Genomic DNA, 23,534 nt, shown 5'->3' with positions numbered 1-23,534 from the left:
TTTAGCATAACTTCCCTACTTTTCAGCTCTATCCCCCTAAAATAAAGCCTAGTGTTTGGTTTGCCTTTTTTTATGGCCTTGCTAAACTGTGGCGTAACTTTTGTAATTGGTGTATTTGTACTCTGTTCCTTTACCCCGCCTAGACTCGAACCTTCCAAGTAATAAGTGACTTCCCCATTCTTCCAACCAAAATGTACTACCTCATATTTACTTAGGTTGAACTTCATTTGCCAATTATTTGCCCATTCAGCAAGTTTCTTAATGTTCTCCTGTTAATTTGTTGCAGTCCTCCTCAGTATTGACTATCCCCGCCTCAATTTGGTGTCATGCACAAATTTATAAATTGCGTTTTTGAGAGCCGGCTCATATATTACGTGAACTAGGAAGAGTTGCATACCTATTATGCCCTTGATAATTTATTCTACTATTCACCTGATACATATGGGGGGCAGATGGAAAAGAGTTTATTCTCAGATCTTTGTAAATGCACTGTGCAATTGGTTGCTTTGAGTGTCAGCCGTAGCACATTCTCACCTCTAGACAGAAGGTTGTGGGTCAAGCCCCACTTCAGAGACCTGAGCATTATCCTGGCTAATATTTATTTCTCAATCATCACTGGTCATTATCACACTGCTGTTTGTGGGACCTTGCGGTGCACAAAACTGGCTGCTGCTGTTGCTGCATGAACAGCAACTACAATTCAGAAATACGTCATTGGTTGTAAAGTGCTTTGGGATGTCATGAAACGCGTTATATAAATGCAAGTTCCTTTATTGTTTCGCTTTCTATGATGTGTGCAAGAGGAGCCTTGAGTGACTCATCCTTGGATATTTTTTCCTCCTTCTGTCTGGGGAAGCTCAACATCTTCTGAACACCATGGCTGAGAAGGGAAATCGTCCTCTGAAAAGGGGGAAAATGGTGAGTGTTATGAAGTCTTCGTGTGGAAACTGAGTTCTGTACAGCTTATGTTTGTGTTTTTGAGACGGTCCCTGATTTGGGGCTGGGGTTTCAGGTTGGAATTCAAACAGACGTTAGACAAACAGTTCTGTGATTGAAATCCAACAATTTCTTTTTAAACCAAGGATATATGTTACTGGAAGTTTTTAGTTTCAGTTTCAAGAAAACTCTAGTGTTGGAGCCAGCTAAAAGAGCGGGGTGAGTTTCAGGATTTCAGAATTGTGAAGGTCTGCAGTGGTTGTTTAAAGAAGCCCGCACTGAGAGTTGACCATTGGTTGTTGATGGTGCCACACCATCAAGATGGTGGTGTAAAGGTCAAGGTGCATCAAGAGGCAACAAGACTGAACCCTTAAAGGTAAGACTGCATTTATCACTATCGGCAGGACATCATTACTTCCATATCTGCATCCTGGAGGACCAGACTTGAAATAATACTACCTGAGGAAGATCCTGATCTTCTTGTACTGTGGAACTGTTCAATGCCTTTTTCCTGATAACACTGCTCAGTGGATGGTAAGGACCACATTTGTTGCATCTGCTAATTAACATGTAACCTTTAAGATTATATACATCGATTGTGATTTAACTGTTAGTTCATGTTTAATTTATTTATTTATTTAGAGATACAGCACTGTAACAGGCCCTTTGGACCACCGAGCCTGTGCCGACCAACAACCACCCATTTATACTAATCCTACATTAACCCCATATTCTCTACCACATCCCCACCATTCTCCTACCACCTACCTACACTAGGGGCAATTTACAATGGCCAATTTACCTATCAACCTGCAAGTCTTTTGGCTGTGGGAGGAAACAGGAGCACCCGGCGGAAACCCACACAGACACAGGGAGAACTTGCAAACTCCGCACAGGCAGTACCCAGAATTGAACCCAGGTCGCTGGAGCTGTGAGGCTGCGGTGCTAACCACTGCGCCGCTAACCACTGCGCCACTGTGTCGCCCATGTTGGTTTTGGTTTGCTTGTTAAAGTAAAATTTATAAAATTGAAATCTTGTCCATTTGATTTTTGTTTCCTAAATCGGGGTCATACAGTGGATTTGATTCTTTTTGTTTGTTGGTGGTCTCCACGGGGATCATAACAAAATTGGGGGCTCGTCTGGGATTTGGGCCCACGATTAGGCTCTAAAACAGGTCCACTGGAATTTTTCAGAGTTTAAACAAACAAGATTCCACATTTACTTTGGCAGGGTTCAGTGGTAAATGAACATGAGTACCATCAACGTTCAATAATTTGACTTGTAGTATATTGCAGCAGTTGAAAAGGGTCGATTTGGTTGCTATATCAGCACACTTGGGGCTTAGTGTAAGGCCTGGGGCTAGGAAAGCAGAGATAATCCAAGAATTGTTTCCTCACTTGAAGCTTGAGAAAGAAAAGGATGCTTCTGCTAGTATTCAAATAGAACTAGCCAAAATTGAGTTCGAGAAGATGAGATTGAAAAGAGAAAGAGAAAAAGACAAGAGAAAAAAAGGATAAGCAAAGAAAAAGATAGAGAATTACAATTTGAAATGAGAAAACTTGAATTTTAAACAGAAAGGGAAAGGAAAGAAAGAGAGAACAAGAAATGCGAAAATTGGTATGAGATCATGAAGTGAAAATGGAAAGGATCAAAAAGGGTCGACATGGTAAGGATGACCCAGATGAAACTCCTCAGATTTAATTTAGCAAATAATATATGTTTGCTGCCTAAATTTAGAGAAGAGGGAGTATAAATGTACTTTGTATCATTAGAGGAAATTGCCATAAATCTGGAGTGACCTAAATCATCTTGGCCTATGCTCCTATAGGGCGTTTTCGTAGGGAAAGCTTTGGTGGTGTATTCATCTCTGTCAGATGAACATTCACGAGACGATGGCAGAGTAAAGACTGCTGTTCTCAATGCCTGAGAGTTGGAACCAGAGGCTTAGACAAAAAATTCAGGAATTTAAAAAAAACAGGGCCAGACATGTATGGAATTTGCTAGGAGAGAAGGAAATGGTGTTTGACAGGTAGTATAGATTGATGAAGATTGTGCAAGATTTTGAGAGCCTTAGAGAAGTAATTTTGATGGAAGAAATCAAAAATAGTGTCCCTTCAGGAATAAGGTCCCACCTGGAAGAACAAAGTTGGTAAAATAAGGGATGCTGCAGTAATGGCAGATGATTACAAATTGATCCACAAAAGCAGTAGTTACCAAACCCCAGTTTGTAAACTTTCAGAGAAGTTGGAGAGATAAGAAGGTTGATAATGAAAAGGGATATGGTTCTAGTGAGAAAGATGAGAAAAGTAAAGACATGGACACACCTCAGGTTAGTGAAAGAGAAAGCTAGTAGGAAAAGTTTGGTTCAAGGGGACCGACATGCTATTTCTGCCTTAAGGAATGATATGTGAAAGCTGAGTGTTGGAAGTGGAAAAATAAGGCCGTTGCATGTGAACAGTCATAGGGTGTTTCCACAGCAGATACTGTCCTAGCAAGTGATTTAACGTCAAGCAGGTAGTTACTCTCATGTTCACTGATTCTCAGGTAACAGAAAGCTATAAAAGCTTTTGGCTGGAGGGTGAAGTATCCTCACAGTAGTCTGGTGAAGCAGGCAAATCATCGTCATCCTTAGAGGTACAGGGGCACACAGTCGCTGATGTTGGCAGGTGATCTAAACTTTTTCCCAGTAGTTCGCTAAAGGTGGTAATCCAGGGCATAGATAAAATCTATTTATTCATTCCTTTAGATCAGTTTGATTTAAAATGTGATTTAATTACTGGTCCTGTTACTGTTGGTTTCATTCCTAGTTTGCCCATTGAGAGGACAGATTTTCTCCTAGGGAATGACTTGGCTGGGGATAAGATATTGTGGCATCTCCAGTAGTTTCAGAGAAACAAGCTAAGGCTGCTCAGACTAAAGTTTTGCAGGAGGAATTTCCCGAATATTCCCAGATTGTGTAGTGACAAGATCCCAGGCACACAAGATTAAACAAGCTGAGAAGGATTCAGTTGTTGTGGAGGACAATTTGGGGGTTTGGTTGGTTGAAACTTTTTTCAAGGATTTGCATGGAGATGTTGGTGATCGAGGCTCCAAAGCGAACAATGGTGAAATGTTTAGCAGATTCTCTTTGATTGAGGCACAACAGACAGAGCCTGACTTAAGAAGCTCGTCTCAGATGGTGTGTTCTGAGGCAGAAGCTGAAAAGGTCCCCGAGTGTGATGTCAGGAATGGATGAGGAAGTGGAGACCTCCCCAGAGGCCCGCTGATGAGGATTGGACTGTAGTCCATCAAATTGTTGTCCCTCTTTGCTACCACAGTGAAATTTTGAGAATTGCCCATGAGATTCCAGGTCATTTGGGTATTTGGAAGACAAAGGCGAGGATGATGATACATTTTTACTGATCAAAGCTGCACAGGGATGTGGCTGACTCCTGTAAGGCATGTTACACATGCCAAATGATTGGGAAGCCACAGCCTTCGATTAAGCCAGCACCATTAATACCAATAGCTGCATTTGCCGAGCTGTTTTGTAGGGTTCTTGTGGATTGTGTTGGACCTTTACCAATGACTAGGTCAGATCACAAGTATCTCTTTACCATCATGGATTGGCCCACTCAGTTTCCAGAGGCAATACCTCGGAAAAAGATCACAGTGAAACTTGTGATTGAGGGGTTGATTCAGTTTTCCACTCAGTATGGGTTGCCAAAAGAAGTTCAGCCTGACCAGGGGTCAAATTTCATGTCAGGTATTTTTCAGGAAGTTATGTGTACTTTGGGAGTGAAGCAGCTCAAATCATCTGCTTATCATCCGTAGTCCCAAGGTGCTTTGGAAATATATCATGGACTGAATTTGGTTTGTCCCTGTGTCTGTTTTTTGCCAGGAGGATGCCTGGTGGGCCGAAGGGCCTGTTCCAGTGCTGTATATCTCTAAATAAAAAAAAAGACAGCACTGGATTTGAGATGGTGGCAGGTGTAGCCTCAGAGTGGCAGCAGCAGGAATGGGATCGGGACAATAGCAAATTAAACATGAGAAAAAAAACTTTTTGACACAGCGAATGATTATGACCTGGAATGCACTGCCTGAGAGTCTGGTGGAGGCAGATTTAATCGAGGCCTTCAAAACAGAACTGGACAATTACCTGAAGAGAAAAAATTTGCAGGCCTATGGGGAAAAGGCAGGGGAACGGGACTAGGTGCGTTGCTTTTGCAGAAAGCCGGCAGATACATGACAGGCCGAATGGCCTCCTTCTATGCTGCAATCATTCTGTGATTCTATGATTCTAACCCCAAAGAGCATGATTAAGGCCTATCGTTTTGAGTATCCCCATGACTGGGATAAAGGAATATCATGTTATGCAGACCCCCCCCACCTGCCAAGAATGAGGCTATTAATTTTGTCAAATGAACATTGATTTTAAATAAAAACAAGAAATGCTGGAAATACTCAGCAGGTCTGGCAGCATCTGTGGAGAGAGAAGCAGAGTTAACGTTTCAGGTCAGTGACCCTTCTTCAGAACTGGCAAATATTAGAAATGGAAAAGGTTATAAACGAGTAAAGCGGGGGTGGGGCAAGCGATCACAAAGGAGAAAATGTAGATAGGACAAGGTCACAGAATAGCTGACCAGAAGGTCATGGAGCAAAAGGCAAACAACATGTTAATGGCGTGTTGAAAGACAAAGCATTAGTACAGATAGGGTGTTAACGGACTTGAAATTGAACAGCCGCAAGTACAACCATGAGAAAAACAGTGGGTAAGCAAACTGAACAAACTAAGATTTAAACTTGATTTTAAACTTGCTGGAGTGAAGAAATGACTTGTTTGAAAATCACCAGACACTGGGCTGGAAGGACAATTGTATACTAAGAGACGCTGCCAGTGAAGACAAATGACTATTCCCTGCTCTAATTAACCCAAATGGATTTTAATCACCAGACATCAAAGGTATAAGCAAGCGCATTCCAGGCCCTGCTAAGATGATACAATCCACAAAGCCAGGACTGGTCACATGACTAACTGGTTGGTCCAGGTTTTTTTGAACGAGGCATAGAACAGTTTGATTTCAAAAGGCTGGAACAAGGAAGCCTCTCTCTCTCACTTTCTCCCAAACCACCGGACCCACAAGAGTGAAAAGACTGCTACATCGGAACAAGTTGAAGCATGAATTGGGCCTCAATGAATTACAAGACTTAACGGCAACCAAAGACTCCACATCGAACTTAAAGGGACTGTAACCACCATCTATTGCCTCAAATTTTCCCCCTTTATTCCTTCTACTTTTTCTGTCTATCTGCATGTGCGTTTAGCACGTATACATGCTAGCGTGGTCGTGTCGCATATTCGTAATTGTTAACTGAATTAGAGTTTGAGATTAATAGATTTATACAAGAAAGGTAGAAGTTTAAGGAAACCGGTTTGATTTCTTTGCCTTACAATTGGAGCAGTAAACAAGGATTCACTAAAAGGGGAGCTAAAAATACAGTGTTTTAAAATTAAACCCTGTAACAGTTAAACCAGGCAACGGCTGAGGGGGAACCCCTAGACCCCTTCTCACCTGGTCGTAACAATCATTTTTGTTATTTGCAACAAGAGACACACTAAATGAGTCTACTAGTTTCAGTCCCTTCGAATTGGTCTCTGGGCATGGGGTTAAACTCACAGAGATTTTTCGCACAGGAGGAGGAAACTACCCTCCCAGATTATGTGTCAGAGTTGCGAGAGAAACTCTCAAACGATTGTGAGATGGCCATAGAACGTCTCAAGGTTTCTCAGCAGGTGATGAAAACCCAAGCAGATAGAACAGCTAAGGCACATAGTTTTCAAACTGGAGATAAAGGTGCTAAGTTTGTTGCTTTTTCCTGGTGAACCATTGAAAGCTAGGTTTAGTGGACCTTACTTCATCAAAAGGAAACTGTGAGGTCAACTATTTGGTTAGTACAGCAGGCAGATGGAAAAGTCAAAGGATGTGTCATGTGAATATGCTAAAGAGGTACTATTACTGTGAGCATAGTCAGCCAGTAGGTGTAGCACAGGTGGTAGAAAACGTAGATGGTAATACTGGTGCCCATGATAAACCAGAGGAGGAGTCTGAGACTGAGTGTTCCCAGATTGAGCCCCCTGTGGTGAAACTGGAGAACACAGAAGTATTAGAGGGTCTGGATGAGGTGCTACTACATCTACCTGAGCACCAGAGGGAAGACATAGCTGACCTATTGAGGGAGTATAAGCCTGTATGCACAGATAAGCCAGGTCGTACTTCTCTGGCAATCCATGAGGTTGATGTATGGGAAGCTAAACCCATTAAACAAAATCCCCTACAGACTGAATCCTAGTAAATCGGCTAAAGTCAGGGACGAGGTTCAATACATGTCGAGTAATGACAATTGAACCTAGTCAAAGTAGTTGGGAGTTTAGTTGAGAGTTCTCCTGTTGTTTTAGTACCAAAACTAGACGGTTCTCAAAGGTTGATTACCGAAAGGTTAATACAGTAACTCAGATGGACTTCTGCTGATCCCAAGGCTTGAGGATTGTATTGATCCACCTTTGTGAGCAAGATTGATTTGCTTAAAAGAATATTGGCAAGTCCCCTTACCCGATCTAGCCAAAGAAATATCTGCTTTTGTGGCACCAGATGGTTTATTCCTGTGTAAAGATATGCTATTTGGTATGAACAATGCACAGGCCACATTTCAAAGACTGACCAATTAAGTAATTACCGAATTGAGTAATTGTGTTCTGTACCTCCATGACCATTTGGTGTACAGTGGCATGTGATCATGTCTGACATTTAAGAGCTCTATTTGACAGGTTGGCCAAAGCTAACTTTATCATAAACCCGGCAAAGAGCGAGTTTGCTAAGGTCAAGGTCACTTATTTAGGACATATCGGGGTCAAAGTCAAATATTACCATGGGATGCCAAGGGTCAGATGATAATAGATTTTTCTGTACCCAAGACAAAGAAAGACATGTTACAGTTTCAGTTACGGTCATCAGCAAACTTGGAAATATGGCTCTCTATTTTGTTATCTAAGTCATTATTAAATGTAAGTGATTAGTTGAGGCCCCGCACAGATCCTTGTGGGACAACACTAGTCCCCTCGTGCCAATTAAAGTACATAGCCATTAATGCTACTCTGTTTTCTACCACCTAACCAATCTCCTAGTCAGCTCAATAATTTGCCTCCAATTCCATGAGCATTAATTTTAGCTATCTACAAGTCAGTCTGCAATGTTAACTCTATATTAATTAGGTGTTAATTATATCCAGGTGGGTATAAATGGAGACTCATCTGTGCTTATACATATAGGCGCAGTCAGAAAGAAGGGTCATTGCTTGAAGGTGCACTATACGCAATGTGTTTCTCTGTTGTTAGGACCAGGTGAGAAAGGTGTCTGGGGTCCCTCTCAGCCTACACCTGATGTTACCATAACAGGGTTTTATTTTTAAACACACTGTGTTTTTAACTCCCCCTTGGTGAATCCTTGTTCACCACTTTTCAATTATAAGGCAAAGAGACCAGCACAAACAGGTTTTCTTAGGTTTAAAGAAGAAAAGTTTACATTTATTAAACTTAGACTCTAATTCAGTTGACGCCTATGGATAAACGACGCGCCCATGCTAGCATGTATACACGATACACACATGCAAATAGAGACAGAAAAGAGAAGAAAAATAAAGTGGAAAAGTTTGAGGCAATATTTGAAGAGTTTTTGTACAGTTTTTCGAGCTCACTGTAGAATCCTTGATTGTAGGTAGATCTTGCTTTTCATTGGGGCCCAGTATTCTTCTTAAACCTTGTTCACTGTAGGAGGCTTTTCACTCTTGGGGGTTCATGTGTCTTCAGTGGATTCAGAAGCTTGATGGGAGCAAACAGGAGAGATCTTCTCAGTCCAGGAGCAAGCAGTCTTTCTGCTCAAACTCTGTGGCTTGTTCAAAAAACCCGGAACAGCCATTTAGTCATGTGACCAGCTGCTCCAACCAGTCCTGGCCCCTGTGGATTGCATCACCCCAGCAGGCCCTGGAATACACTTCCCCAACCCCTCACTGTCTGGTGATCAACATCCATTGTGGGTTGAATGTGTCAGAAATGGTCCTTTGCCTACACAAGCACCATCTGTTAGTATGCAAATGTTTTTTCCAGCAACGGCTGATCTGTTCAACAAATCATTTCCTCACTCCAGCAACAGTTAAAAATCAATGTGCCTCATTCTTGGCAGATGGGGGGCCTGCATGACACTGTAAATAAAAGCTTATATGTGCATAAAGACTAGGCTTCAGTGTTCTATCCTTCACCACCTGGCTATTTAAGTTCTAACATGGAAGATAGAGTCTGTTAGTTGTCATATAGCTGTATGTGAAGTTGTCCAACAGTAATAACAAATACGCTCGTTTTTGACTCTTCTGTTCAACAGATCATTAGGGAATCATTAGATCATTCCAGCAAACTCACCTGCCAACCATTGTGAATCCTCTGATTAAAAATACCAAATTCATAGCGAATTCCATAGCCGTATGCTGCCAAACCCAGGGTGGCCAATGAATCTAGGAAACAGGCTAAATTCAAGAATAAATATAATTAGCAAAAGTATCAGCATTGTTTTATTGGTACATTCACTTTTCAATGGTAGCTTGCCATGTTAAAAATGAGAGGGTAGCGTTTCCACTCAGTTGTGCTGGTTTTTCCCGTAATTTGCCTGTATTCGGCCAAAACAGTGCAAAATGAAGAATTTCAATTGCAAGTTACAGCCAGTGCAAATCAGGCTTCCGTGGTCTTTTTAATGCTACTCTGTCTTCTACCACCTAACCAATCTCCTAATTGTGCTGGAAGCTGGCCCCACCACAAACCTGGCCACAGCAGCCCCACCCCCCCACAATCAAATTAATTACCATGGTTCATTTCTGCTAATTGCATCCGTTTGTGGGCCTTCAAGGAGACTCTTATAACAAACTTTGTTTTTAGGTGCAAAGACATGAACAGGCACCTATTAAAAGCTTTTAAATATTTTTTAAAATTCTTTAAGGAACTGATGATTGTGCACCAATTAAACTAGTAAATGGTTCAATGATTTTTTTGAAGTTATTTACAGTTATTTAAAATCGGGTTTCTCACAGGTGGTGGACTAGACACTTAGTAAAAATGCTTGGGGTAGAAATTTGTCTCGGGCATTAGTGGATTGGCCGTACATTATACATGGTGCCTGATATTTAATTCCATTGCAATCAATTGAATTATATCAGGTGCTGTATAGATCAGATGGCCGATCCGATACCTTCCTTCTTGTACGCGATACTGCCAACTGGAGGGAGGATTAGGGTGGGGGGGGGGGGGGGGGGGGTTGGGTAGGCATACTGGAGACAAGTCACTCAACCCCAGAATACCCACAGTGAGTTACAATATTAAAGCAAACTTCACACTGGGTTTGAACACAGCTCCAAAAAGTTTACTGACCACAAAGTTGAGGGGAAAGGAGAGGAAGGAAAAGAATCCAAATAGATATCTGTTCCAGACCCAATTCTAAAACAATTTTGTTGCGTGTGTGCACAGAGGGGTAAAAATAGATTTTAGAGACTCTTGTAAAGTGAGAATTTTGACTACCTGCCAGTCGACCAAGACCTCCATTGCCAAGTCCAGCGTCTTCTTCAATTTCTTCCAGTTCTTCAATGTCTAAACCCAGCTAGAAGTTGGGACGGGACAGAAGTGAAAGTTTCATCAAATAAGAATATTTAATCTTTGCCACAAACAAGCTCCTCTTTTTCTGTTCATTTGGTTCAGGGTAAATGTAATCTTATGTCCTAGTTTCTCTTTGATCTAATTTATAAAGTTATAACTCATGGAATAAAAGGGACAGTAGCAACATGGATACGGAATTGGCTGAGTGGCAGGAAACAAACATGGATGTTTTTCAGGCCGGAGGTAGGTTTGTAGTGGAATTCCCCAGGGTCAGTGTTGGGACCCCTGCTTTTCCTGATATATATTCATGACCTAGGCCTTGATGAACGGGGCACAATTTCAAAGTCTGCGGATGATACAAACTTGGAAGCATTGTGAACTCTGAGAAGGATAGCGTAGAACTTCAAAAGGACATAGAAAAGTTGGTGAAATGGGCACACAGATGACAGATGAAGTTCAATGCGGAGAAATGGGAAGTGATAGATTTTGGTACGAAGAACATGGAGACACAATATAAAATAAAGGGTACAATTCTAAAGGGGATGCAAGAGCAGAGGGACCTGGGTGTATATGTGCACAAGTCATTGAAGGTGGCACGACAGGTTGAGAGGGTGGTTAATAAAGCACACAGTATGCTGGGCTTTATTAATAGGGGCATAAAGTATAAAAGCAAGGAGGTTATGTTGAATTTGTACAAGACACTAGTTCGGCCTCATCTGGAGTATTGTTTCCAGTTCCGGCCACTGCGCTTTAGGAAGGATATGAAGGTGTTAGAGAGGGTGCAGAAAAAATTCACGAGAATGGTTCCAGGTATGAGAAACTTCAGTTATGAAGATAAATTGGAGAAGTCGGGACTGTTTTCCTTGGAGAAGAGAAGGCTGAGAGGAGATTTGATAGAGGTATTCAAAATCATGGAGTCTGGACAGAGTAGATAGGGAGAAACTGTTCCCACTCATGAAATGAGCAAGAACGAGAGGGCACAGATTTAAAGTATTTGGTAAAAGAAGCAAAAGCAACAGGAGGAAAAACTTTTCGCGCAGCAAGTGGTTAAGGTCAGGAATGCACTGCCTGAGTGTGTGTTGGAGGCAGGTTCAACTGAAGCATTCAAAAGGGAATTAGACTACTATATAAAAAGGAAGAATGTGCAGGGTTACGGGACGAAGGCAGTGGAGTGGCACTAGGTGAAATGTTCACTAGGAGAGCCGGTGCAGACACAATGGACCAAATGGCCTCCTTCTGCGCTGTAACAATTCTGTGATTCTGTGATACAAAAACACTGCATAGAGGCAATTTTGCTACTTTAGCTCATGATAATGTACATTTTGTTATTTCCCCTATTCATTGAATCTTACAGCACAGGAGGTGGCTATTGGGCAGCACAGTGGCGCAGTGGTTAGCACCGCAGCCTCACAGCTCCAGGGACCCGGGTTCGATTCTGGGTACTGCCTGTGCGGAGTTTGCAAGTTCTCCCTGTGACCGCATGGGTTTTCGCCGGGTGCTCCGGTTTCCTCCCACAGCCAAAGACTTGCAGGTTGATAGGTAAATTGGCCATTGTAAATTGCCCCTAGTGTAGGTAGGTGGTAGGGAATATGGGATTACTGTCGGGTTAGTATAAATGGGTGGTTGTTGGTCGGCACAGACTTGGTGGGCCTGTTTCAGTGCCGTATCTCTAAATAAATAAATAAATATTCGGCCCATCGTGCTTGTGCCAGCTCTTTGATGGGGTGTTTTAATAGAGGTGCTCAAAGTCATGAAGGGTTTTGATAGAGTAGATGGGAAAAAACTGTTTCAACTGGCAGGAAGGTCAGTAACCAGAGGACACAGATTTAATATAATTCGGAAAAGAACAAAGGGGGAGATTAGGAGAATTTTATTTTATATAGTGAGTTATTATCTGAAATTTGTTGCCTGAAAGGATGGTGGAAGCAGATTCAGTAGTAACTTTCATAGAGTCATAAAGTTATACAGCTCAGAAACAGGCCCTTCGGCCCACTGTGTCCGCTCCGGCCATCGTGCCCATCTATTCTAATCCCATTTTCCCACACTTGGCCCGTAACCTTGTATGCTATGGTGTTTCAAGTTCTCATCTAAATACTTCTTAAATGTTGTAAGGGTTCCTGCCTCTACCACCTCTTACAGGCAGCGTGTTCCAGATTCCAACCACCCTCTGGGTAAAAACATTTTTCCTCAAATCCCCTCTAAACCTCCTGCCCCTTACCTTAAATCTATGCCCCCTGGTTATTGACACCTCCAAGAAGGGAAAAAGTTTCTTCCTATCTACCCTATCTATGACCCTCATAATTTCGTACACCTCAATCAGGTCGCCCCTCAGCCTTCTCTGCTCCAAGGAAAACAACCCTTGCATATTCAGTCTCTCTTTGTAGCTGAAATGCTCCAGCCCAGGCAACATCCTGGTGAATCGCCTCTGCGCCCTGTCCAGTGCAATCATATCCTTCCTATAGTGTGGCGACCAGAACTGTACACAGTACTCCAGCTGTGGCCTATATATATCCAACTACAAAAGGGAATTGGATATATATTTGAAAAGGAGAAATTCACAGAGCAATGGAGAAAGAACAGGGAAAGTATGAATAATTAGATACCTCTTAGAGAGCCAGCATGGGCATGGTGGGCCAAATGTCCCCCTTCTGTCTTGTAAGATTCTATTGGAGGTGCAGTCTTTCTGTCCATTTCAAGAATGACACCTCTTGGCCATGAAAATTGACTGCTAAATCTCAATATTCTGGATGTTGAACAAATCAATACAACCTCCTAAGTAATGCACATATGGTGCAGCAATAAAATCCTCTTTCGGGTGAAGTAGTACATTGATTGCTGCTCGGAAACCGTGCTTACCAAGCAAATATTGAAGAAAACCTAAGAATAACACTGCAGGTTCCAATGAAGTATAGAACAGAAAGATGAGTATGACCTGTGTGACTGGAGATTACTTTAACTTGCTGAACCATTTATTGGTTCAGTATGCTTCAAAATGGGATTTTTATAGCACTACGGTTAAAGGGAGCCAAGATCAATCTTTGGTGTTGGTGCTCTTTCCAACGCAATTGTAAAGTTGTAAAATAATTTTAAAGTTATTAGCAGAAATATATACCTATAAGCAGAATAAAAATATTCAGCTCCAACCTAAACTGTCCAGCAGAAATGGACTGGCTAGCCTTTCCTTTTCCACCTTTAAACTCAACCTGATGTCCGCCGACCTACATTGGCTCCCGGTCCAGCTACGTCATGGTTTTAAAATTCTCGTCCTCCATGGCCTCGCTCCTCCCTATCTCTGCAACCTCCTAGAGCCCTACAAAGCTCAGAGAACTCAGAGTTCCTCTAACGCTGGCCACTTATGCATCCCTCACTTCCTTCGCTCCACCCAATGGTGGCCATCTTTAGCTGTCTATGCCTTAAGCTCCAGAATTCCCTCCTTAAACCTCTTCGCCTATTCCTCTTCCTTTTAGACATTTATCAAAACTTTTTGAACAAGCATTTGGTCACCTGTGTAATATCCCCTTCCTTGGCTCAGTGTTCATTTTTCTGATTTACATTCCTGCAAGTGGCCTGGGATGTTTACTATGTTAAAGGCACTATCAGTGCAAGTTGTTGCTGTTAATGTAGAAGGCATCCCAGTCACTTTACAGAAGCGTAATGGATGCTGGGCAATAGTAGAAAAGTTAAGACTGATGACCAATAGGATGGTGGGAGCAAAAGAATGAGTTCTGAGGAGGCTTTTAAAGATGGAGAGGGAAGTAGCAATGGAGGGAGGGTTCAGAAAAGGTGTTCCATAGAGTCAGGCCAAGATGGCGGAAAGCTTTCACTCTAATGATAGCTCAGACGGAGGGGATACACTAGAGGACAAAGAGCCATGGGGCAAAGGCTGAGGCATGGATGAGAATGCAGAGGAAGGCACAATGAAGACGTAAACTGAAGATGAGAATTTTCAATAGACTGGGGGCAGGGAGCATAGGTGAGCAAGACTTAGAGTGGAGTATCAAAAGGACGGTCAGAGATTTACACAAGTAAAAGACTGAAATTTAACACCCCCCCCCACCACCCCCCAGGAGCAGGCTGGGAGGTGGGGCAGGGGCATGAAATTGGGTAGGGTGGCAGGGTGCCATGCCTGTTGCCCATCTGCCCCACAATTCCCCAACAGTATGGGCCACCCCCACTGGAACAAACCCTTCTGCACACCGCCCCCCCACCACCATCGAGCCCTGCCCTTCTTACCCACACCGGGGTGTGGCTGATTGGCTCCAGTGAGCCCAACCCCACTTATCTGTTCCAAGGCCAGCATACATCGTGGCTCTTCTCGCTAGAGCTGCCGGCCAATCAGCAGGCCGGCAGCTCTTGGATGTGGGACATCCTGCCGCAGAGAGACAAAAGCCACGACTGCAGACAATTACGTGCCTGAGCCATACAAAATTGCAATGTGGCTTCCAGGCCGGTGGAGGCGAGCTTGCCCCTCGCTTTCCAGGCGGCCGGCAGGGCCACTGCCTCAACATTAAATTCCAGCCCTAGTTTGTCTTGGGTGGATACTGAGAGCACTTTGGAGAAGTGAAATCAGGAAGTCAAAAATCTGAATACAGTTTCGGCAGCGAGGCAAAAGCAGAAGGAGGGGATATTGCAGAGAAGAAATCAAACGGTCTCGATGATGCATGAGTTTGAAACTCAGCTTAAAAGTTGAAAGGAAGACAACAGGGATCAAGAGATAGAAAGAAAGTAAAAAGATAAATAGGTTGGGGGAGGAAGGAATGAAAAGAAAGATATCTTATCTTTAACAGAGCAAAATCGATCAAAGTAAGGATGCAATGCACTTATACCAGCCTTCCTCACAACCCATATTGTCAAAAACAGAATAGGTTCATTTTAAAATAAAAGGGGGATTTTCTTCCTGTTCACAGTTGGTCAGGTTTAAAGTATGTAGTATTCATAAGACCTTGGCCTAAGCAGTGAAATTAAAACTATGACAAGATAATAATGAACCAACATTGTGAAAAGAAAACTTACAGCACCATTATATAATTCAAAGGTAGCTTGAATATTCCTCAACCTAACCAATAATAGACTCCTATAATTACACATTGGCCATCATGTCTATGCATCACATTGCTGTTTATGAACTAGGTAATATTACACAGCAGCCCAGATTAGGTAATACAATACTGCAGTCCAGCCAATTGCACTCACTATTGTCAGGCATCATACCTGATAAATGGCCTCATCACTGGCATTCTCCAACCCCAGGTTCACCATTGTGTTCTGCAGGGTCCGACCCATGTAGAACTCCAGAGATAGGTAGTAGATACGCTGCAATAAACAGAGGGAAAAACAGTTTATCACAACAGCAAAGGATGATAATGGAAAAGTTGCATTTATGTTGCATCTTTCATGACCTCAGGATGTCCCAAAGCACTTTACAATGAATTAAGTACTTTTGAAGTGTAGTCACTGTTGTAATGTAGGAAACACAGCAGTCAATTTGTGCACAAGGAGGTCCCACAAACAGCAACAACAACTTAGATTTATATAGTACCTTTAATGCAATAAAATGTCCCAAGGCACTTCAGAGGAGCATTATAAAACAAAATATGATACCAAGCCACATCAGGAGATATTAGGTCAGATGACCAAATGTCTGGTCAAAGAGGTAGGTTTTAAGGAGTGTCTTAAAGGAGAAAAGCGAAGTAGAGAGGCAGAGAGGTGTAGGAAGGGTGTTCCAGGGCTCAGAGCCAATGCAACTAAAGTTGCAGCCACCAAAGATTCAGCGATTAAAATCAAGGATGCTCAAGAAGCCAGAATTAGAGCAGCGGAGGGTTGTGGGGCTGGAGGAAACTACACAGATAGGGAGGGGTGAGGCCATGGAGGGATTTGAAAACAAGAATGAGAATTTTAAAATCAAGACATTGCTTGGCCAGGAGCCAACATAGGTCTGCAAGCATAGGGGTGATAGTTGAAGGGGACTTGGTGCGAGTTAAGCCACGAGTTAAGCAGTGAGATAACGACCAGATAATCTGTGTTACTGATGTTGATTACATTTTAAAGACACTTGTAGTAGAATCGTGGCTTAGTGAAATCCATTTCGGGAACATTTAATGACTTTCATAATTTCAAATGACAATGGTATTGGATTTCAAGTGACCACCAACACAGCATAGGGTATTGTAACATAGTGGTTATGTTACTGTAATTTAGAGACCTGCATTAATAATCTAGAAAACATGGGCTGAATTGCAGTTCCAGGGTCCTGATCCAGATGCTGGGTTGAATCCTGGGTCGGGTACCTGGAGGCGATTGTGGTGGGACCACGAAGGAGATTTCAAGCAGGCAGCCAATTAACAGGTCACCTCTGGAACCTCCGTCCAAGTAAGGAGAGTGAGTGGGCTCCACCGGGAGAGGTAGGTGCTGCTGCTGTAGGTGGAGGACATGAGGTGCCCTCTGAAAACTTGTAAATAATACAAAATACACTGTGGCCACAGCTGCCAAGCCATCACAGTGGAGGGGGAAACCTCTCCACAGGATGGCCTGCAGCTAGGGCTGTGGCCTTCATAGCCCAGTGGGGATCCATGCTGGGCTGCGCTGCAGGATGTGCATCTGGTGCCCCCCCCACCCGTCACCAGGAGGTCACCACGATTACTCTATGGGCTCCAGCCATGTCAGGGGGCCTGTCTAACATCTGAAAAATCCAGATAGCATGTGTAGAGGGCCAACAATTGGCCTAAATAGCTACCAGCTGCTGGTAGCCTAGTAGCTCTCACCTCCTTGAAAATACGTTGGAGGTGGGACATGCTGGCAGACTAGTACACCGGCCAGTAGCAGGAAATTGCTGGCATGCCCGCCTCCATACCTGCCTCGAGATGAAAATTCTGCCCATGAGTTCAAATCCTAGTAGGGAAGTTTGAGAAAATAAAAATCTGGAAATACAGAATCAGTAAAAATGGCCAATAAAAGTCCAACTGATGCCCTTTAGGAAAGCAAACCTGCCATCCTTATCTGGTCTGGCCTATATGTGACTCCAGTCCCACATTAATATGGTTGGCTCTTAATTGCCCTCTGGCCTAGCATGCCACTAAGGTGCATCAAACCATTTTAATAAGGCAGCCACTATCACCCTCTCAGGCAATAAATGCCGCCCTTACCAACAATCCACACATTGTGTCAAACAGCACAGCAAGGGGCCATTCAGCCCATTGTGCTGACTGTTTGTAAGAGCTCCAATTATTCCCATACAGCTCTGCAAATTTTTCCTTTTGTGTATTTATCCATTTTTATTTTGAAAGTTATTATGCATCTGCTCCCACTATTCTTTCAGGCAGTGCATTCCAGATCATAACATGCTGTGTAAATAAATTCTCATCTCCCTCCCCCCACCTTAATTTTTTGCCAATTATCTTAAATCTGTTTCCTCTGGTTACTGACCCTCCTACTAGTGGAAACAGTTTCTCCCTATCTACTCTAACAAAACCCTCATAGTTTAGAACACTTCTATTAAATCTTCTTTTAACCTTCTTTACTGCAGCAAACTGCAGCAGTTCAAGAAGGCAACTCACCACCACCTTCTCAAGAGCAATTCGGGATGAGTAATAAAGTTCCAGAATTCCATCCCTAAACCTCGCCGCCGCTCCTTCCTCCTTTTAGGCACTCTTTAAAACTTACCTCTAAACCTCCTCAATATCTAATACATTCAGCTGACCATTCCTAGTCATTTTTCTACACTAGCGTCCTTAGCAAGAAAGGAACAAAGCAAACATATCTTTCCCTCTGGTAAAGAATGAAAATACTTTGAAATAAATAGTATCACCATATTTATAAACTACTTAGATAATGGGATAGAAAGACACATATCCTAGTTTTCCAATGACAAAGATGGCAACATTGTAAGCAGTGTAGACGCAAACATAAAATTAAAGAGATATTAATAGATTAAATGAATGGGCAAAAATGTGGCAAATGGATTTCAATGTAGGCAAAGTGAGGTCATCCACTTTGGATCTAAAAAGGATAGAACAGAGTACTTTCTAAATTGTAAAACGCTAGAAACAGTGGAGGTCCAAAAAGACTTTAGGTCCAGGTACTGTTACAAAAGTGCCTCTATTATGTTAAATATATTTTTTGAGGATCCATCTTTGAATGATTGAAGAAATGCTAAGCTTTGGGGGTTTCAAAGGGGGTCATGTAAAGGCCACTTGACTTTGAAAAATAATTCCTGGAAACTTTTTTTTTAAAAGGGGCATTGAGAGGTCCTGTGAGAAAAACAAGCCTTTCCGGGAAATCACCTGACTTCCAGCTCAATAAACAACAAAGAACTTTGGACACCTGGAGAAGTTGTTTACAAAGAAGTGACAGGTCAGGATTGATGGAGGTCAAAAGGTTGATCTCCTGTTGTCAGTTTCACTTTTAAATTGTTTTGAATTGGGGTTGAACTGTATAAAAAGGAAGAGAACTTCCAAGGAAAGAAGAGAATTCCCAAGGAAGCCACAACCCAGCTCCGCTTTCCAGCACCTCTCTAAAAGACCCTGAGAAGTCCATTGTGTCAACTCATCTCGTCTCCTGTCTTTGAAGAAATGCCTGCTAAATTAATTCTCAACGCCACCCAAAAAGAACTGTTCGAAAAGATCCCAGTGACCTGTCTACGTGTACTCAGAGGCCAGACTGTATGCCAGTTTTGGAGCACAACATCTGCTGTTTCTTCAAGAATGAGCAAGTATTCAGCCCAAGTGTTTTTTTGTCTGTAATAGAGCTCTATTGAAAAAATCCCTTTATTTTTCTGATTAACCGGGGTGTGTGTGTGTATATATGTGAGTGTGTGAGGGACTAAGGTAAAAAGGGAACTTTAATATTTCAATTGGTGTGTTTATGCTTTACTTCATTACTGGTTAAGACAGGTTTGATAATTTTGATTTTTTATTAAAGAAACCTGGTAAATGTGTTTTATTCTGGGAAAAATAAGAGTATATGACTGACAATATCGGTAAGTGGGAAAATTTAAATATATATTGTGACCTGTGGAGAAATGGGATTAGAATGAACAGTGGACTCCTCCCGTCTCGGTCGTAACATATAATTGCGTGCTCTTTGTGGGATAAACCCAACAATGATGATGTACAACTGTAAGTGGGCAATAATAATTGAAAAAGAAAAAAGAAAAAGAACCAGATTTCTTGTGCAATAGAGTAAAATCTACATCACCGGAATGTCTTTAACAGTTGCTGTGACTTTTTGGGGTGGGGGGGGGGGGAGGGGGAAAGAAGAATGTATCCCTGAGTGATCTGAGATACTTAACCAAGGTTAAACTAAAAGATTTGGCAGAACCGTTGGTGTTAAGAGTTAAAACCGGGAGCTAAGAAAGCAGACATAATTGAAGTAAAAGCACACTATTTGAAATTGGAAGGCGTCAGCAAACCAGAGGGTAGTGCAGTTGAGTTAGTTAAATTTCAGTTACAAATGAAAAAAACTTGAGCAGGAACAGGAAATAGAAAAACTTAAGCTTGAACAGAAAAAGGAGGAAAAAGAATTGTAAAATCTTGCGCTTGAAAGAGAATTAACAACGAAGAAGCTTGAATTTGAAAAGGAGGAAAGGTAAAAAGAGATAGCATTTCAAAGAGAAAGAGAAGGGAATATGAACTTAAAAGATGGAACTAAGACAAAGGAGTGGTCTTGACTCCAGTGAAAGTTCTGGTGAGGAAAGATCTGGCTGCAGCCCAGGACCCAGTAGAGAGATGTTTAAATTTGTACAAGCCTTCCTGAAGTTTGAGGAAAGGGACGTAGAGGTATTTTTCATTTCTTTTGAAAAGATAGCCGAACAGATGAAGTGGCCAAAGGAAAGCTCAACACTGCTTATGCAAAGCAGGTTGATGGGCAGAGCTCATGAAGTTTATGCCATGCTTTCTAAGGAGGCTTTTGCAGATTCTGAGATGGCAATAAGGCTATTCATGCTGCTTATGAGTTAGTCATTGAAGCTTATGGACAGAAATTTCAGAACCTCTGGAGATTGTCTAGGCAGTCTTGTATAGAATGAGAGGGTAAATCAAATTAATTTTGATCGCCGGATACAGGCACTAAATTTGGAGGCCATGTATGAGAACCTTAGAGAACTAATCCACCTGGAAGAATTTAAAAATTCACTCCCTCCATTAGGAAGAACCCATGCAGAGAACCAGAATGTTTCAATGGCCAGACAGGCAGCTGAAATTGCTGATGATTATAAGCTTGTGTATAAGCTCAAACCCTTTGTCTGTCACCACTGCAAATCTGAGACGGATAGAGGATGGGAAGGTGAAAAGAAGGCAAGTTGCTGGGGACAAGAAGAGACAGCTGGGAAGGCCGCCCAAAAAGAAATGTTCTAAAAGATCCCAATGACCTGTCTACGTGTACTCAGAGGCCAGACTGTATGCCAGTTTTGGAACACAACATCTCATCTGTTGTTTCTTCAAGAATGAGCAAGTATTCAGCTCAAGTAATTTTTTGGCTATAATAGAGCTCTAAAAACAAAAATCCCTTTACTTTTCTGTATAATCCATGTGTGTGTGAGAGAGAGAGAATGTGAAGGGCTAAGGTAAAAAAGGAACTTTAATATTTCAATCTGTGTGTTTATGCTTTACTTCATTACTGGTTAAGACTTGTTTTATAACAAACTAATAATTTTGTTGTTTATTAAAGAAACCTGGTTGGTGTGTTTTATTCTGGTGAAAAATAGAGTATATGATTAACCGTATCGGTAAGTGGAAAAATTTAAATATATGTTATGACCTGTGGAGAAGTGGAACTAGAATGAACAGCGCACTCCACCCGCCTCAGTCGTAACTACACAGATCATTAAAATGTCATGGAAAGACACAGAAAATATTCAAAAAGACTAATGAAAGGCTGGGCTTTATATCTAAAGAACTAGAATACAAGGGGTTAGAGGTTGTAGAAACATAGAAAATAGGAGCAACAGTAGGTCATTCAGCCCTTCGGGCCTGCTCCGCCATTCAAAAAAGATCATGGCTGATCATCTAATTCAGTACCCTGTTCCCGCTTTCTCCCCATTTCCCTTGATCCCTTTGGCATTATGAAATATATCTATCTCCTTCTTGAATATATCTAATGACTTGGCCTCCACTGCCTTCTGCGGTAGAGAATTCCACAGGTTCACCACCCAAGAAATTTCTCCTCATCTCAGTTCTAAATGGCATACCCCGTATCCTGAGCCTGTAACCCCTGGTTCTGGACTCCCCAGCCATTGGGAACATCCTCCCTGCATCTAGCCTGTCCAGTCCTGTTAGAATTTTATAGGTTTCTATGAGATCCCCTCTCATTCTTCGAAACTCTAGTGAACATATGCCTAGTCTACCCAATCTCTCCTCATACGTCAATCCTGCCATCCCAGGAATCAGCCTAGTAAATCTTCTTTGCACTCCCTCCAAGGCAAGAACATCCTTCCTCAGATAAGGAGACCAAAACTGCACACAATACTCCAGATGTCACGCTACAGCTAAGCAAAGACCTGGTTAGACCACAACTGGAGTACTGGGAGCAATTCTGAGCAACACACCTTAGGAAGGACATAGTGGTCTTGCAGGGACTGCAGCACAGGTTTACCAGAATAATACCTGGACTCCAACGGTTAAGTATGTGGAGAGATTACACAAAATAGAGTTGTATTTCCTGGAATTTAGAAGGTTAGGGGTTATATGATTGATGTTTTCAAAATATTAAGGGAAACAGATAGGTTAATTGAGATAAACTATTTCTACTGTTTGTGGAGTCTAGGTTTAAGGAGGCATAGCCTAAAAAAAAATCAAGCCAGAACTTTCAGGAGCAAATTTAGGAAACACCTCTGCACACAGAGTGGTAGAAGTTTGGAACTCCCTTCCACAAACAGTAATTGATGCTATATCAATTGTTCATTTTAAATTTCAGATTGATAGATTCTTGCTAACCACAAGTATTAAGGGATATGGGAGTTAGCTGCAGATCAGCCATGACCATACTAAATGATGGAACATACTCAAGGGTAAATAGTCTATTCCTGTTCCTGTAAATTCTTTGAGTTTTGATGAAAGATCAACCACCTGAAAAATTAACAATCTCACTCCTCAGATGCTGCCTGACCTTTTGAGTGTTTCCAGCATTTTCTGCTTTTATTTCCTATAAATTAATCGAGATTATGAAAAGTTTTTACTATGACAAGCAAACCATTATTTCTTCTGGCTCATATGATCACTAATCACTGCTTTTTTATTGTAGAGGGGGCAAGTTGAAGGTCTACAGAACCAGGAAAAGCACAACACTTATGAAACTCCATCTTTAATTTGGAATGGAAGCACAGCAAATTACTAGAGATATGCACGATTCGATAAATGTCAGGCTGAAAATATAAATCAATAATATATCCACACCCAAACACACACTGGTACCATATCAGCGCCTGAACACACTCCAAATACCATACAAGCATGTGAATTTACATCAGTACCATATCAGCACTTGAAAATATCTTCTAAAATCTTTCCCAGTTTTCCTACTTCAATTTGCAATCTGTTTACATTGTTTAGCTTCCGCAGCTGGAAATAATTGTTCATGACAAAACACTAAAATTGGCCTGTGACTCAGGCAGGTAGGAAAAGGGAAAATAATTACTTAGTTGCCTACTTCTGACCACTATCCAATGCTTCCTATTGGGCAGTGCTTGTGTATGGGGTGGGGTTGGGCAAGGAGAGGACTGGGCTCATCAACATTTAAGTAGTGGCTTTGGTGTAGCAAAATATCCAAAAGTACTTTACAGGAAGATTATCAGCCAAAAATTGACACTGAGCCACAGGAGGAGATAATAGGACAGAACTCCCACAGCCAAAAGACTTGCAGGTTGATAGGTAAGTTGGCCATTGTAAATTGCCCCTAGTGTAGATAGGTGGTAGGAGAATGGTGGGGATGTGGTAG

General features: G+C 42.0%; 1 protein-coding gene across 1 annotated transcript in view; it reads right to left on the bottom strand.

Annotated features, from left to right (window-relative positions):
• The window catches only part of pygb (phosphorylase, glycogen; brain), a 155,527-nt gene that overhangs the window by 108,779 nt on the left and 23,214 nt on the right, over positions 1 to 23,534 (bottom strand). The window contains exons 2-4 of the mRNA XM_068044523.1: positions 15,819 to 15,920; positions 10,533 to 10,611; positions 9,387 to 9,490 (exon numbers count right to left, since the gene is read on the bottom strand). Of these exons, the coding sequence (XP_067900624.1) occupies positions 9,387 to 9,490; positions 10,533 to 10,611; positions 15,819 to 15,920 (285 nt within the window). The remainder of the gene's footprint in view (positions 1 to 9,386; positions 9,491 to 10,532; positions 10,612 to 15,818; positions 15,921 to 23,534) is intronic.

The sequence above is a fragment of the Heterodontus francisci genome, chromosome 13 (genome assembly GCF_036365525.1).
Source record: "Heterodontus francisci isolate sHetFra1 chromosome 13, sHetFra1.hap1, whole genome shotgun sequence".
Classification (NCBI taxonomy): Eukaryota; Metazoa; Chordata; class Chondrichthyes; order Heterodontiformes; family Heterodontidae; genus Heterodontus; species Heterodontus francisci.
Note: the sequence above shows the minus strand (reverse complement) of the source record. Positions and strands in the feature narration are given on the sequence as shown.